This window comes from Lathyrus oleraceus, chromosome 5 (assembly GCF_024323335.1).
Source record: "Lathyrus oleraceus cultivar Zhongwan6 chromosome 5, CAAS_Psat_ZW6_1.0, whole genome shotgun sequence".
NCBI lineage: Eukaryota > Viridiplantae > Streptophyta > Magnoliopsida > Fabales > Fabaceae > Lathyrus > Lathyrus oleraceus.
The window spans coordinates 52,995,824-53,013,392 of record NC_066583.1 but is presented as its reverse complement, the minus strand read 5'-3'; the positions used below and the strand labels follow the sequence as shown (position 1 = coordinate 53,013,392).

Below are 17,569 nucleotides of genomic sequence, written 5' to 3'. Positions count from 1 at the left end.
GGAAGACTGGTTAGTAATTCACACATTTTATAATGGTCTCTTATACAATACAAGGTTAACAATAGATGCCGCTGCAGGTGGTGCATTAATGAACAAACCTTATGCTGATGCTTACCAGCTTATCGAGAGCATGGCCCAAAACCACTATCAGTGGGGAACCGAACGAACAACAGTGGAAAAACCTCAACCGAAAACTGGCATGTACGAGATAAGTAACCTTGATCACGTCAATGCAAAAGTGGATGCTTTGGTCCAGAAGATTGAAAGTTTAAATGTATCACCACCAACCGCCGTGGTTGCTATAGCTCAGAATTGCGAGGTCTGTGGAATCCAAGGCCACACTCCTGCGGAATGTCAACTCTTGACTGGAATCCAAACAGAGCAAGTAAACTATGCTCAAGGAAGCCCCTATTCGAATACATATAACCCAAATTGGAAGAATCATCCAAACTTTTCATATAAGAGTAATAATGCTTTATACGCACCTGGACAGTCTCCGAATCAAACCCCATCTATACCTCCGGGGTACCAGAAACCAAATCCTAACAATAATACCCCTAGAAAATCCAACTTGGAAATCATGATGGAAAACTTTATAGCTTCCCAACAACAAACCAATAAAGATTTCTTAAACCAGAACATACACACTGGCGAACAACTTAAACAACTAGCAAGCAAAGTAGATGCCTTGGCTACCCATAACAAAATGTTAGAAACCCAAATATCTCAAGTAGCTCAACAACAAGCACCTACTGCTGCACCAACTGGTACATTCCCTGGACAGCCCCAACCTAATCCGAGAAGCCAAGCTCATGCAATTATATTAAGAAGTGGAACGGAAGTGGAAGGACCGTCTGATCCAAGGATAGAAAACCAAAGCCCTAAGAAATCTACTGAGGAAAGTGAACCTAAGGAAAAGGAAGAGAGTAATAAGGATACCCTAGAAAAGAAGGAACCTTATGTACCTCCACCACCTTACAAACCACCTATACCTTACCCTCAAAGGCTTGTTAAAACCAAAGATGTAGGTCAATTTAGAAAATTTGTTGATCTCCTTAAGCAATTAAACGTTACAATTCCATTTACCGAAGCTATTACGCAGATGCCCTCATATGCTAAATTCTTAAAAGAAATTCTTTCTAATAAAAGGAAACTTGAGGATAGTGAAACCGTTACACTCCCTGCCGAATGTAGCGCTATAATCCAAAACATGCCCCCTAAACTCAAGGATCCAGGTAGCTTCTCTATACCCTGTCACATAGGAAAATTTGTCATCGACAAAGCCTTATGCGATTTAGGAGCCGGAATTAGCGTTATGCCTTTATCCATATGTAAGAGACTGGAAATGGGAGAATTAAGACCGACCAAGATGTCTGTACAACTAGCAGATCGTTCCATCAAATATCCTGTAGGAATCCTTGAGAACGTTCCCGTACGCATAGGTCAGTTTTACATTCCCACTGACTTCACAATTATGGATATTAGAGAAGATGATACTACACCTATTATACTAGGAAGACCATTCTTAGCAACTGCCGGTGCAATCATAGACGTAAAACGAGGAAGACTCACCTTCGAAGTAGGTGAAGAGAAAATTGAATTCATTCTTTCCAAATTCTTGAAAGCACCTGCAATAGAAGATACATGTTACTTCATGGATATCATCGATGAATGCATAAAAGAAGCAGAGTCAGGAGAAGACAAATCATCGGACTATCTTTTAGAAGACAAATCTAAACAATGCTTAGCAATAACACCAGATCCTACGCAGTGTCTTAACAAACCAACCCCTGATTTGAAAACACTTCCCAAAAATCTGAAATATGAATTCCTAGACTTAGAACTTGAACGACCTGTGATAGTCAATGCAGATCTAGGAAGACTCGAAACAGAAAAACTCCTACATATCTTAAGAAAATATCCAACCGCACTAGGATACCACATAACCGATCTTAAAGGAATAAGCCCTTCTATTTGTATGCATCGCATCATGTTAGAAGAAGACGGTAAAACCTCTAGGGAACACCAGAGAAGACTAAATCCGATCCTAAGTGAGGTAGTAAAGAAAGAAATAACCAAGTTATTAGAAGCAGGTATTATATATCCTATATCTGATAGCAAATGGGTCAGTCCCGTACACGTTGTACCAAAGAAAGGAGGCATAACCGTTATTGAAAACGAAAAAGGAGAAACTATAACTAAACGAATCGAATCGGGATGGAGAATGTGCATTGATTATAGGAAACTAAACAAAGCAACCCGAAAAGATCATTTCCCTTTACCATTCATTGACCAAATGTTAGAACGACTAGCTAAACATTCACATTTCTGTTATTTGGACGGTTATTCAGGCTTCTTTCAAATACCAATTCACCCTGATGACCAAGAAAAGACAACATTCACATGCCCTTTTGGTACCTTCGCGTATAGACGAATGCCGTTTGGTCTGTGTAATGCCCCTGCAACTTTTCAAAGATGCATGATGGCAATTTTCGCCGACTTTCTCGAAAACATCATGGAAGTATTCATGGATGACTTTTCTGTATACGGACAAAGTTTCGAAGAATGCCTTGAAAACCTGGAAAGAGTTCTTGAACGATGTGTAAAAGTAAACTTAGTACTTAATTGGGAAAAGTGCCACTTTATGGTACAAGAAGGAATTGTTTTAGGACACATCATCTCGAACAGAGGAATTGAAGTAGACAAAGCCAAAATAGAGGTAATCGAAAATCTTCAACCCCCAAGAACCGTGAGAGAAGTACGAAGCTTTTTAGGACACGCCGGTTTCTACCGACGATTCATCAAAGACTTCTCTAAGATAACTAAACCTTTAACCGGACTATTAATGAAAGATGCTGAATTCATATTCGACGATAACTGTTTAAAAGCATTTCAAACTCTTAAACAAGCATTGATCTCCGCACCCATTATGCAGACACCAGACTGGAATGAACCATTCGAAATAATGTGCGATGCCAGTGATTATGCTGTAGGTGCTGTTTTAGGACAAAGAAAGGATAAAAAGCTTCATGTTATATATTACGCTAGCAGAACCCTGGATGAAGCACAGATGAATTATGCCACAACCGAGAAAGAACTCCTAGCAGTAGTATTTGCGCTAGATAAATTTCGTTCTTACTTGGTAGGAGCCAAAATAATAGTTTACACTGATCACGCTGCTATCAGGTACCTTCTAACAAAAAAGGATGCTAAACCTAGACTCCTAAGATGGATCTTGTTACTACAAGAATTCGACTTAGAAATCAAGGACAAGAAAGGAACTGAGAACGTAGTAGCAGACCACCTCTCTAGACTTGAGAACCTTGAACCAGAAAGAACATCCATTAATGATGATTTCTCGTATGACAAACTCATAGCTACTTTGGAAGAGAACAACTCCGACATGCGAGTAGAAACCACCTTAGCTATATCTGTCATACCATGGTACGCTGATCTAGTCAATTATTTAGCTGCCGGAATAGTTCCACCTACTTTATCTTACCAGCAGAAGAAAAGATTCTTCCATGACATAAAACACTATTACTGGGATGATCCCTTACTTTTCAAAAGAGGTCCCGATGGTATTTTCCGTCGATGTGTACCCGAAGAAGAGGTAGAAAATATAATCCAACACTGTCACTCCGCGCCTTATGGTGGACACACAAGTACATCCAAGACCTGTTCTAAAATCCTACAAGCTGGCTTTTATTGGCCAACTATATGGAAGGACGTACATGCGGCTATTAAGGAGTGTGACAGATGTCAACGCACGGGAAACATATCTAGACGTGACGAGATGCCACAAAAAGGTATTTTGGAAGTAGAGATTTTTGACGTGTGGGGAATAGACTTCATGGGACCGTTTCCATCCTCCTTCGGTAACAAGTACATACTCGTGGCGGTTGACTACGTATCAAAGTGGATCGAAGCTATAGCTTCTCCAACTAATGACACCCGAGTAGTAACTAGACTCTTTAAAAATATAATATTTCCGAGATTTGGCATCCCAAGGATAGTAGTCAGTGATGGTGGATCGCACTTTATATCCAAGATACTCGAAAAACTACTACTTAAATATGGAGTGAGACATAGGATAGCAACACCTTACCACCCTCAAACCAGTGGACAAGTGGAAGTATCTAACAGAGAAATCAAGCAAATATTAGAAAAAACGGTCGCCACTTCAAGGAAAGATTGGTCATTGAAATTACCAGAAGCTTTATGGGCATACCGAACTGCTTATAAAACTCCCATAGGGACGACCCCATTTAAGCTCATTTATGGAAAATCCTGTCACCTCCCGGTAGAATTAGAACACAAAGCCTATTGGGCTATTAGAAATTTAAATTTGAATTATAAAACCGCCGGTGAAAAGAGAATCCTTGACATAAACGAACTAGAGGAACTCAGAAGAGACGCCTATGAAAATGCCAAAATCTATAAAGAAAGAACAAAACAATGGCATGATAAGCGTATATCAAGGAAAATCTTCAAGCAAGGCGACGCAGTACTCTTATTTAACTCCAGACTAAAATTATTCCCGGGAAAACTACGATCCAGATGGTCAGGACCTTTCCATATCACTAAAATCTTTCCCAGTGGAGCGGTAGAAATTAAAGGACAATCTACAGAACCGTTCACCGTAAACGGGCAACGTCTGAAACATTATCACTATGCGGAAACCAACGAGGATTCGCAAATTCTACACTTAGACGAAACGCCCCCAGGACTCATAGACTATATTTAACAGTTTCTTTGTCGAGCTTGCGACATTTAAACAAAGCGCTTAGTGGGAGACAACCCACAAATTAATCTGTTATTTTATTATTTTATTATTATTATCATTTCTCTATTTTTCTCTTAATTATTCTTTTAATTTCTATTTAGTATTCATTATTGATTTATTCAAAAAGAAAAAAAAATATATCTATATATTATAATAATAATTCTATTCTTCTTTCGGCATTTGGCCAAATCCTGACTTAAACTCATGTTTTTTACTCCTCCGGCCAGAGATCCGAAGATAGATGGAATTTAGTTATTTCTTCATTCTAAGTTATTTAGTTTTAGGCTAGATTTTTTCATTAATGTTATTTGAATTCATGTTTATTTCTATTTCATTTTATTATTTTCCCTTCCTGTAATACATTATGATCCTTTTTATTGAAGCTGTTTAGTTAATTTATTTTGCAATGCCTATTATGCTCTACTGTTATTACTTATTATTATTATTATACAAAGCAAGTAAGCATGCATACTAAATTAAGCTACAGACTAAAACGTTCATAAGCAGAATAAAATATTTAATTACGCTACCAAGTGATTCTGTGAAGCGCTACTAAGCCTTTCCAAAAGGAAGTGTGACGAGCGTCACACCACCCGTGACGGGCGGCATACTTAGTGCCTGTTACGAGCGTCACAGCCTTGTGACGAGCGTAACGCCTCTCAGATATGTGAACGTTAGGGAGCCGTTGGAGACGAACGTTACACCCCCCACCTTTTTACATTCCCCATTCATTTTTCATTTACCACAATTAATTACTTTTCAACCACTCTTTCTTTTCACCTCCCACATTTTACCTATAAATACCCTCCAAACTTCCTTCTTTCACCACAAACAACTCTCTCATATCAAATATACACTTCTTTTCCTTTCCAAATCACTCATTCAAAAATCCATCACAATGGCGGGAAGTCAAAACTTCGGAAATATCATCTTCCGATCCGGAGATGACAACTATCAGCAAGAGCAATTCGAGCGCTTCCAACAGCGAGGCGTCGCTCCCACCAGGTACCCCGATTTAACTTGTTTACAACAATTGGGCTTACTCCACGGTATCGAGTGGATGCTCCGTAGAGTCGATTTAACCTTCCTTTGCACCCATAACCAACCCACCTATCCTTCCCTAACCTTAGAATTCCTAAGCTCTTACGACTACACCACTCCCGCCGGTGAAGGTGAATTCCTAACCGGTACAGCAACCTTCCGTATGTTTAACACCGAGTACACTCTAACCCAACGCCAATTGAGTGCCATGCTGCAATTTCCCACAGAAGGTCTGCTCCATGCCAGAATTCCCCCAACCTCAAACTGGAACACAGTTCTAGTTTTCGACCTTTTTAAGAAAATTTCCGGTATAAATACCAACAACTGGGAAGAACTCCTTCTCTCCCACATCCATAACCCCACCATCCGTTATTTTCTCCGTATCCTGCAAAACACACTCTTTGGAAGACCAAACAACAGTAAGGTCAACTCAAAAGAACTCTTTTTCCTCCAGTGCGTTTTCGAATCGGATACTACGGTAAACGCCGCCTCTTTTCTCCTTCATCATATCCGCACCTTATGTGCTAGAGGCCGGCAACCATTCATAATTGGCGGATTAATAACCTCCATAGCACTTGGCCTGAACCTAGGGGATAAACTCCAAACTTTAGAATCCCTTCCACCCCTGTCTATGGATATCGGCTATTGTCGCTCCAGCCGCCTGATTAAAAACAGAGTAGGCGGAGGCTATTATCTGATGGTGAACAACCAAGCAGTCCCAAGTGTTGTGCTACCCAATACCACCCTAACCGATGTCACAAACCCGAACCGCCACCTCTACGATCTTAGCGCTCCTGAAACCACCGAGCCTTCACAAACAAACCAACAAACAGATGAGTTTGAAGAAATGGAACAAGGCGATCATCCGCCAACACAACCGTCAGTCCCGCTCAACCCTTCCAGTAATGCAGCCGGCCCATCCTCCCAACGTCGTCGACGACGAAGGCCTGCGACCAACGATGACATTATGGATGCTATCGATGGAATGCAGGCACAGAATACAGAGATGATGCAGATGATGCGTCAAATGCAACAGCAACAGGATGCTCGGAATGCCATAACCGACCAGCGGTTTACTGAGTTGTTTAGCAGATTCGACAGCTTAGACATACGTCAAAGATCACCAGGACCAAGAACCAGAGGTGGAAGGCAGCCTTAGTTGTATTTTTTCTTTTTCCTTTCCATTTTGTATTTCTTTCCCTTCAAACATCGAGGACTATGTTTAGTTCAAGTATGGGGGGGGAAATTATTCTTTCCATTCCCATCTTTGTTTCAAGTTTGTACTCTCCCTTTTCATTGTTATTTCCTTATAAAAACAAAATTTTTTTTTTAAGTTAAGTCCTGAATGTGAAAAAGTTTCTATTATCTATTTCCCTCAACTTTCTTGAGCCATAACAAAAATTTTAACACACCCAATAAGTATAAAGGTCGCCTACTTTATAAAATTTGAGTGAAATCAAAACAAAATCATTACCATAACAACGCTCTGAGAACCTCAATATGTTAGATCAGGATAAGTACCTATCATACCGATTCCTCGAACTTTTAGTTCTATGGCAACCCCAAGTAGTTTATACAGAAGTCAGCACCATCTTAATAGCAAACTACGTGGAGAGCCGATGAATATAAGTGAATGATCCCCAAAGTAACCTGAGACACATAAATATATCAAGAAATGCACTAATTAAATTAGGTGACCCTTACCGGATCATTTAATCTAAAGGTTGCAAATCATGCAAAAGCACAATACGAAAGATCCATTATGAATTGGTTCAGTAGGAATCTGGTACTGAACTTGGTAGGGCGGACTACGGTTCGATCCCCCGCAATTTGCAATGGACTGAATAATGAAGTTATCCGACTTATGTACCAGAACTTCTAGCTAAAAGCGGATCATAGTCACTAACCGGTTACTCCACTATGTGCGCGAAAGGATAAAGGGCTTAATGTGATTTCGCTAGAATGAAAACGGGCAAAATAAGACTAAAGGAACCAGGATAGCTATCATAGGGTACTTGAACCGATCGGCATAAGGTAGGGTTATCTAAGTTGTAACGGTAGTTGTTGATGTCAAGATTTAACTCAAATCCTCCTAAACAAAAACCCATTGGCAACCTAGTACGAATTGATGTGTGCTTTAAAATTTCATCCGGCTAAAACTTTTAACAAGTTCTATACTGAATTTTGCTTGAGGACAAGCAAAGATTTAAGTATGGGGGAGTTTGATAACACGAAATTATATCGCTTTTTAAGACTTAATTCAACTAAATTATTTTATCATTTACACTAATTTATCCCATTTTATCAGATATTATGCAGTATTTCTCTTCTATTTATATCAGGTACCCATTTTGAAGCAAAAGTGAAAAAGGGAAGAAAAGGAGGTGTAAAAAGCAACAAAAAGGAGAGAAAAGGAACCAAAGGCCAAAGCCCAGCCCAAAGCGCACAAGTCACCAATGCTGTGCCTGTGACGGACGTCACAGGACGCGTGACGAGCGTCACGCGAAGGAGCCTTGTGACGGACGTCACACATAGCGTGACGAGCGTCACGCAACCCCACTACCTTTGTGGCGCAAGTATCGCCCTCAGAAGGACTTGAAGAATAACGTTAAGGAATTGGTCTCCTATATGCACGCCGTGGATATAGCCACGCTGAAGAAGGAGAGAAACGGAATGCTGCTACCAAGGCTATTATAAATAGCCGTCTCACAAACCAAAAGTTACAGAGTTTTTGCACGCTCAGTTTTGCGGAAGCTCTGCCAAATTTATTTTTTTTCACGCCTTTGCTTATTTTTCTTCCTTTCCAGCATCGTCCATTTTATTTATTTTATTTTGCAAGCTTTGTTTTCTTTTTCCCTTGCAATTTATTTTCCCCCGTTCTTAGCTTTTAGATATTTTTCGCGTAGTAGTTTCTACACCGGAAACTACTGGGCAACTTTATACCGGATTTAACCTTACGTTATATTCGAGTTTTTTTTATTTCCTTGATTTAATTTACTGTTTAATTGAAGAATCGAAGAACAAATCCTACCGGCTTGTGGTGGAGTGTTCAAGACCATTGTATTACGCATTCAGGTTCTTTAATTGTTATTTAATTTTTATGCTTTATTCTATTGTTTATTTGCATTGCCTGCCTGAAATGAGTCTGTGTATGCATGATATTAATTATTATTCAGTAAGCATGTCTGGCTAATTTGCCTAGGTATCGGTATGTAAAGTAAGCAGAAAGAGGGATCAAAACTAAGTCGGTCTATTCAAACTTAAAATTAGAATCAATCTTTTTACGGTCTTAACTTACAGGTTTAATAACAAGATTTTTTACAAAGGTAAAAGACATAAAGAAGTTGAAACCAACAGAGCGAGAGTTTGAGGTTTTAACTGGACAGTGTAAGTTAGTCATTAAATCTATCTCAGGGCGAGAGCAAGTTTTAGAATTAATTAAATTCTGACCTTTTTCCAAAAAGTATTTTTAAAGATTGAATGTGAGGACGAGAGTTAAGCATTTAGATTTAATTGTATAACCTAAGTCAACAGAGCGAAAGTTTGAGATAAGGGTGTTTAAAACGGTCAGTATTTTCTTAAAAAGAGTTTCTGCAACTTTATTGTTTTCAAAATATGATTTTTGACTTAATTATAAGTGACAGCAACATTAACATAAGATCATGGTTTCTTCAACAGAGCGAGAGTTTGAGATAAAACCTTTAACCAATAAAGTTAGTCGAAACGATTTATTTTAAAACCGAGAGACCGACAAGGAATTGATTCCCTAGTTTTGACGAACCACATACCGATATCCGTTTTATTAATATTTAATCTAGATATTAGTTTAGCTCTTAGCTCCCTTTTCCCCAAACAATCAAACATTTTCACCTTAGATTTACGTAGTAACCTTAGATAACGGTACATCGATTCATAAGTCCCTGTGGGATCGATATCTTTTAAAACTACGCGATAGAACTGTGCACTTGCAGTTTGTATCCCATTCTCGACTCGCACAGTCGAGCGATCAATATTGAGGCAAAACAAGACCAACACAGATGCAAAGGTATATGGTTACACTGATTCATACTTCAGTGGAGATCAAGATGAGAAGAAGAGTATTGCCGACTATATATTCATTATTGGAGGTGCCTTAATCTCATGGAGTTCAAGAAAGCAAAGCATTATGGCTTTGTCATCTTGTGAAGCTGAGTACGTGACTGCATCATATCCAGTATGTCAAACATTAAGGATAGAGGTGTTGTTCGAAGGGATCTAGTTAATGGAACTTAGGAAAATGAAGTTGTTTGTGGATAACAAGTCAGCGATCAACCTGGAGAATGATCCCATGTGTCATGGTCAAAGTAAGCATATATAGAGGAGGTGTCATTTTCTGAGGGATCAAGTTAACAAATGAAAGCTTGAATCTGAGCATTGCAAGACAGAATGGCAACTAGCTGAGATACTCACCAAACCCTTGAAGAAAGTCATATTAGATGAAATGAAGAGAAGTATCAGGATGAGAAGTCTCAAAAATATGAATTAGGGGGGGTGAGAAGTTGTAATTCATTGTTTTGTAGAAAGATGTATTCTGATGAGGTGTGTCTGACCTAGTCGAAGTAGGAAGTCAAGTAAGAGTTAATTGTAAAGTCAGTTGTAGTCAATAGAGTCGAATATAACATATAGTTGTTGAGTCGAAGTCGAAATGTAACTTGTATGTTTTGGGCTTTGACCTTGGTTGCCTATGGAGTTTTCAGAGGAATTTGCAGAATCTGGTGAGGCTCCGGACATGTAATTTTTCATGTTTCTTTGCTTTTTCTACTTGCCTTTCCCTTCTATTCCTTCTTCTCCCAACCTCTCTGGCTTTAAATTCCCTTTGAATTAAGCTTCAGACGCCTTTTATTCCTTACTTTGTTTTTTATTGTCTTTGAAACTTTGTTTGATGATGAAGGCTGAAATAGTTGCAACTTAATGCAGGTTTTGGAAGTTGTTCATAAGCAAGAACAACTTCTCAAAATTTCAGAATTGCTCGTATGAACTTTGTGAGGTGGAGGCTGGGGATTGATGGTGATTTGCTGCTCTCAATGTGGGTGGATGTAGTTGCAGATTCTCTATGATTGTTGTTAGTTTGTATATGCTAAGATTAGTGTTGATTTAGGTGAGTGTGTGAGCTTTTGCAAATGTGTGAATCAATATTATTTTATTTAGAATTGGTTGTATAACTCATGTTAAACAAAGTAAGGGAAGTGTGTGCTTGATGAGCTGTAATTGAGTGAGGTTTGTGTGAAGTTTTGCAACCCAATTTCAAGGGATTTGGGAGGGAAAACTCCCAATGTAAAACCGTGTGAACAAGTTTGTTATAACCATGTGATTCTTGTATGTATGATGTTATGTAATTTTTCATGCACATGCTTGAATATAAATTATGTTGATTATTCTCTTTCAATTCAGTTTTGATCTACTTCCATCTCACTTCATTTGTTTTGGTTTGAATTTTGAATGATGATGATGGTGTCATATGAATTTGAATTTTATGGAATGTTAGATTCTTATTTGCTCAGAATGAAGAAAAATGAATTTCAATTTGTCTTACGAATAATTCCAAATTGTCTTATGGATGAAGAAACATAAACCATGTGCATGGCATGAGCATGGTGATTTGTCTTTTCTTGTTTTATCCATTTTCATATTGACTTTCCTTGACTTTTGCAATACACATGAAATGGATGAAAAATGCATATGAATGATAATGCATAAAAAATACTATTTTTGGATTTTAAATAAAACTAAAGTTGATTTTCTTTGATTTTTAGCATACATAAAATGGAATGATTTGATGAGTGATGTTTATGAACACAATGAAATGGACCAAAAGTTAATTTGTGATCATGAGGAATGATTTGGTGAATGGAGCCATGACATAGGGACCTTTCATCCTAGCATCAGATGAAATTCAAATGCCCATAGACAAATGATATAAAAATATGATAGGGACAAAATTAGAGTAAAGACTTCTTGTGCAGCAAAGTCGGGAGGACCTATAATATTAACACTTCAACGCAAACCAATGAAAAGTAGTCTTTAAGAGGGAAAGGTTGCGATAAAACATGTTTGTTGCATGTGGTAGGACAATTAGAACTTCTTCTGTCTAACCTCATGTGAGATACAGGTAGTCGTCCGATCTGAGCTCAAAATGGTCGATGTGCCTATAGTGGGGATCAGGTGTCCAGCTCTTTGATGAGGTCCTATCTATTTTTATCTACTATGATGAGGCTTTGGATCAAGTCTCTCTTTCTACTGCAATGACGCTTTGGATCAAGTCTCTCTTTCTACTGCGATGACGCTTTGGATCAAGTCACTGTAATTGAGTCTACTTCTTTGAACCTTTGGCTTGTCAGAATGGTTTGCAAATAGAGTAAATAGATGGAGTACTTGATTTAATTTATTTATGATGCTGGGTGAATTCTGATTCAATACATAACACGCGATTTGATTCAACATTGACGCTCTTAGAAGCCATTGTTTGTCTATAAATGGCACAACAGTATGAGTGACAATTGAAGTGATGTTGGGATTTGCTTATAAAGGAGAATTTACAAAAAAAGCTTGGCAATATTATTATTGAGTTCAAAATAATAGAAGAAGATTTATTGATGAAAAGTCTGCTACTGGACAGAATAAGATGTAAATTTCAGAATGCCAAGGAAAATGGCTAATGAGAACATGCAGCAGAATAAGATGTAAATTTCAGAATGCCAAGGAAAATGGCTAATGAGAACATGCAGCCAATTACGAAATTACATTGAAAAAAATGAAATTTATAAAAAAAACAGTAATAAATGTTTCGCATGCAATTTTTTCATATTAATTTGAGCTTGTCAGTCACAATTCTTAATGTTGGATGTCTCATAAGAACCCAAAAATGAATTGCTTAAAGTGAAGTAAAAGGACGGCAATGAGATATTAGAGACTCGTCTCTTGATTTCCTAACAGACAGTGCAGTGCGTGTTTGGTATCACAGATTTGCCACCATAGTTTTGTTTAAGATACACTATAGTTTTTGCAAAATCAAAGTCAAACTCACCGCGAATCCAAGCATGCAAGAGTTTTAGATAGTATCAATCACATCAGACTTTCATCCCATGACATTTTGCTTGCTAATGCTTTCTAATGGAAGACTTCGACCTGACTTTCAGATGTGCATTCCATTGCAATAGCATCCATATTATTGATGTTCCTATTATTGACATGAGATTAAGTTAGATATTAAAATATGTTGGATCAATGAGTAAATGATGCTGAAATTAGATATTACTGGTTTCAAAATCAAGACAAACAATGTAATATAAGTTAAATTGGTGGGACACAAGAATAATATTCATCATACCTGCAAATATGCCGACTGTAGTGAGATTCGAAATCGCCATTGTTTGGTATATTAGGTATTCGGTCAAGAAATGACCAAACGCATAAACAAATGACAATAAAGTAGCAAGGTAAATAGGCTTATTATCAAGGTTGAATGCACAGATATAGCAGAGGGTGCAGGTCAACAGTGTCCACGTTCCAAATGTGCGTCCATGAACTTCAGTCACTGCAACAAATGATAAACTCTTATCAGTTCCCATAACAAAAACCCAAATCAACCAAACCACGAGAGATGATTGCTCATTTTGTTTTAATCGACTCTGGCTTTGCATATACAAGTATTGCATAAGCGTTTGCTGCTTCCAGCAAAAGACAAAAGGATTCAAATTCTAAATTTTCAACAACTTTCACGGCATATTTTGGGCATAAAGTTCAAGCTATATTAATATATGACAAAGAGAATAGTGTGTTAATAACATATTGCAATATTACATTTTTCAAATATCAACATATGTGATGTTCATATCAGATTCATGTTCAACCCAAACATGGATTCCAGGCAGTTATGAAAAAACATAGTCAACATGTCATGAGCCATTGAATTAAGATCAGATGGTTCCATTACTACTTCATTAATACATAGAAGTATCTATATAAGCCATCAAATCAAGATCAACAAATAAAGAATGATGCTTCTATTTCATTTTCAGCTGTTTCGGTATATGTTATATGTCGATGAACAGAACTTTATATTTAGTTATAACAGAACTAGCAGTAAGTTTCTGTCGTCTAGGTTGTTAATCTCAGATAGCGACGCGTAGCGTCAGACCCCCAAAATGCTATAGCGGGATGACCGCTTTTGTGAGCTTTAAAAACCAAGGTAAATACTTAAGATGAATACATAAATACTTAAAATAAGTTCCAACAACATACATAATGCTTTAAAAATAGAAGTTACAACAACATACATAAATTCCAACAGCACCACAATATAAGTTTTCATCAAAATCAAATTATAAATGTGCTCAAAATGACTAAACCAAATTCTAAACGTAAACAAACGTAAACAAAATGACTAAATCACATCCGCCTCATCTTCACTTCTATGTTCCACTACATTAGTATCATCTTGCTCATCACTTGATTCAACTACAAACTCTTCTTCCACCTCCAACTCCTCATCTATGTTAGACACTAATGTAGCAAGTCTAGAGTTATGTCTAGTAACTCTTGTTAGTTCATTAGCCCCAACGGCATTACCATCTTCCAATATTCCATTTTCATCCTCATTATGTTGCAACCATTCATAACATTTATCAATATTGTTGAAGAGAATAGGATCAGTTAAATCATTGCTATTGAAGCGTTCTATAAGAGCTTGGTTGTACATCACAAAAACCAAGAATTGTAGTTTTTGATACTCTAGCTTGCTTCTCTTCTTAGAATGAATTTATATTATAATTTTTATAAATTAATTTCAAATCTCACAATCTTCAATCTAACCACATAAAAAAACTATTAATTTTTAACTTACTTGCCCTTAAAAAAATTAAATAGTACAATATTGCCTTTCTTCACAATAGCGGTCTATAAATCGCTACAGAACCACTATTGTGCCGCTATTGCGCCGCCACGACTTCACAAATAGCGGCCGCTATTTCCGCTATCACGGATAGCGGTTAGCAGGCCAAAAGCGTAGCGCCGAGGTCGTCTATTGCTATGATATACCGCTATAGCGCCATGCGCTATCAACAACCTAGTCTGTCGTAACTTGTATATGGTCCACCTTACAACAACCATTACTGTATAAAATCAAAAATCTGTGTATCATATGCACGGGTTTCTTACTAGTTATATATGCATCAAATCAAAATCAATGGCTTAGATCGTCAACTACTTGACAACTGTGTGGAATCAATTTTCACTAAGCATTGGGCATAAAAAGCATGACATTGACAGGGATAATTGCACAAGAACAATATTGAATGTGTCAAAGACTCTATATCTGCCTTAGATCATGAAAAAAGTCTAAAACAAACTTGCTTGTAACATTTCCTAAGTTCAAAAACCATTGTTTATTAAAAAAATTACAAAAACCTAATAATCAAAACATTTATACAGAAGATTTACAGATTCATTGTTTCTCCTAATAATCAAAATCCAAAAAAAAAAAAATAGAGTGCATTGGGATCTATGAGATCTCATATTCTCATATATTGGGTGGATATATCAATTGTGTGGGTCATTACAATAACTCTAGATGCTGAAACAAGAAGCAAGCGTAACCGACTCTAGAAACAGAATCTACCATTGAGATGCGTGAATGAATGAAACAATTCGGAGTAAAATGCGGAAAGAAAGAAAGAAAGAGTACATACTGGCAGTAGTAGAGAAGACGGCGAGTCGAAGTGCCCAAATGTCGAAGAAACCGAACCAGACGGAGGCTAATCGAAGCGTCCCAACAACTATCAGCCACCATCCTAACGCCTTCATTCTTTTAATTCTTCTCCTCACTCTTCCCACAAACTTACTGTGGTCTTGTGTTTGTCAGTGCTAAAGACCACTCACGCGAAAAAGACTTGGAGAATGAAAAATAAAATTTTATGTTTCACAATAGTTATCTTTATTTATGTCTTGGGAAAATTGCATCGGATTAGAATCATAGAAGTATATATATATATATATATATATATATATATATATATATATATATATATATATATATATATATATATATTAGCTTTTAATTTATTTAAAACTCTAATCTCTAGTTTCTCTCAACAAACAATTATCTCTACCTGTAATTATCTCAATAATATGAGTTATAATATCAACAACTTATAGTTATTTCAACAAATCATAATTATCTTACTAATATGAGGCATATTCAACCCCAATTTTTGAACAACCTTCACCTTCGCGGATATCAAACCCGTATGAAAACTTCTTGCATAACGACTCATCTTGAAAATTGGGGAGGTATACCTCCTGCTTAACATTAAAAAACATGTAACAAGTTCAAACAGTATTTGAACTTGTCACTGATGACTGGCTTAGTCAACATATCAGCTGCATTTTCAGAAGTGTGAAATTTCTGAAGTTATGTGTCTGGACACTAACAACTCCCTAATCTTGTGGAACCTCACATTAATATGTTTGGTCATAGCATGATACATTTGATTGTTCGCCAAATAGATAACACTCTGAATATCACAATGCAACTGAACTCTACCTTGCTCAACACCCAACTCTTCCACATATCCTATAATAGATGGAACATTCTACTTCATGTTGAACATGTACCAAGATATGTTGTACCCTTCAAGTACCTTAGGATCCATTTGACTACTTCCCAATGTTGCTTTCATCGCTTGGAAATGAACTTGCACACTTGACTAACTGCTTGTGCCAAATCCAGTATAGTGCAAACCATAACATACATTAAACAACCAATTGCACTGGCATAAGGAATCTTAGACATACCTTCAATCTCTGAGTCCTTCTTTGGACATTTTCCAAACATAGCTTAAAATGATTCGCCAATGGAGTACTTGTAAGTTTTGCTTTGCTTTACTCATCAAATCGGCTCAAAACACCTTCAACATAGCATACACTAAACAACCAATTGCAATGGCATAAGGAATCTTAGACATACCTTCAATCTCTGAGTCCTTCTTTGGATATTATTCCAAACATAGCTTAAAATGATTCGCCAATGGAGTACTCGCAGGTTTTGCTTTGGTTTACTCATCAAATCGGCTCAAAACACATTCAACATAGCTTTTCTGAGACAACGATAATTTATTAGATCCTTTATCCTTGTGAATTTCCCATCTCAAGAATCTTCTTTGCATCACCCAGATCCTTCATATCAAACTCCTTGCATGTTTTCATTTCATTTACATCATGCAAATGGTTGGCAACAATCAACGTATCATCAATATAAAGTAACAGAAAAATAAAATATCTATCATCAAGGCTCCTCACATAAACACAACAATCATAATCACATCTTCTATAGTCAATTTGGATCATGTATTCAATTTGCAAACAAGTATGCCATGTCCAGTATCACTGAATCCCTATGGTTGTTCCATGTAGATTTTCTCCTCTAGATTACCATGGAGGAAAGTTGTTTTCACATCCATCTGCTTTAAATGCATGTTCTTGTTGGCTATCATGGCCAATACTGCTCTGATAGAAGTGTGTCTAACGACCGAACTGAAAAATATCATCATAATAATCCCCTTTTATTGTGAATACCCCTTTGCAATTAAGAGAGACTTGAACTTTCCCCTTCTTTTTCAGTTACTGTTAGCTTTTTCTTGTACATCCACTTGTAACCAATAGCTCGCTTTCCTTGTGGCAGATGACCAAGATCTCGAGTCTCATTCT

General features: G+C 37.2%; 1 protein-coding gene across 1 annotated transcript; it reads right to left on the bottom strand.

The window, feature by feature from the left end:
* Positions 1-12,646: 12,646 nt before the first annotated feature.
* On the bottom strand, positions 12,647-15,829 carry LOC127083895 (ergosterol biosynthetic protein 28). Its single transcript, XM_051024257.1, has 3 exons — positions 15,553-15,829; positions 13,194-13,400; positions 12,647-13,043 (listed from the first exon to the last, which is right to left on the bottom strand). Exons 1-3 carry the CDS (start codon positions 15,665-15,667, stop codon positions 12,964-12,966), a joined length of 402 nt encoding a protein of 133 aa, XP_050880214.1. The 5' UTR covers positions 15,668-15,829; the 3' UTR covers positions 12,647-12,963.
* Positions 15,830-17,569: the final 1,740 nt, after the last annotated feature.

What these genes read in the sequence shown, in the direction of transcription:
- LOC127083895 (XM_051024257.1), bottom strand. Translation starts at nt 15,667, where the DNA reads ATGAAGGCGTTAGGATGGTGGCTGATAGTTGTTGGGACGCTTCGATTA. An exon ending in CGTCTTCTCTACTACTGCCA is followed by an intron (nt 13,401 to 15,552) that starts GTATGTACTCTT and finishes CATTTGTTGCAG; the next exon opens with TGACTGAAGTTCATGGACGC. An exon ending in TACAGTCGGCATATTTGCAG is followed by an intron (nt 13,044 to 13,193) that starts GTATGATGAATA and finishes TGTCAATAATAG; the next exon opens with GAACATCAATAATATGGATG.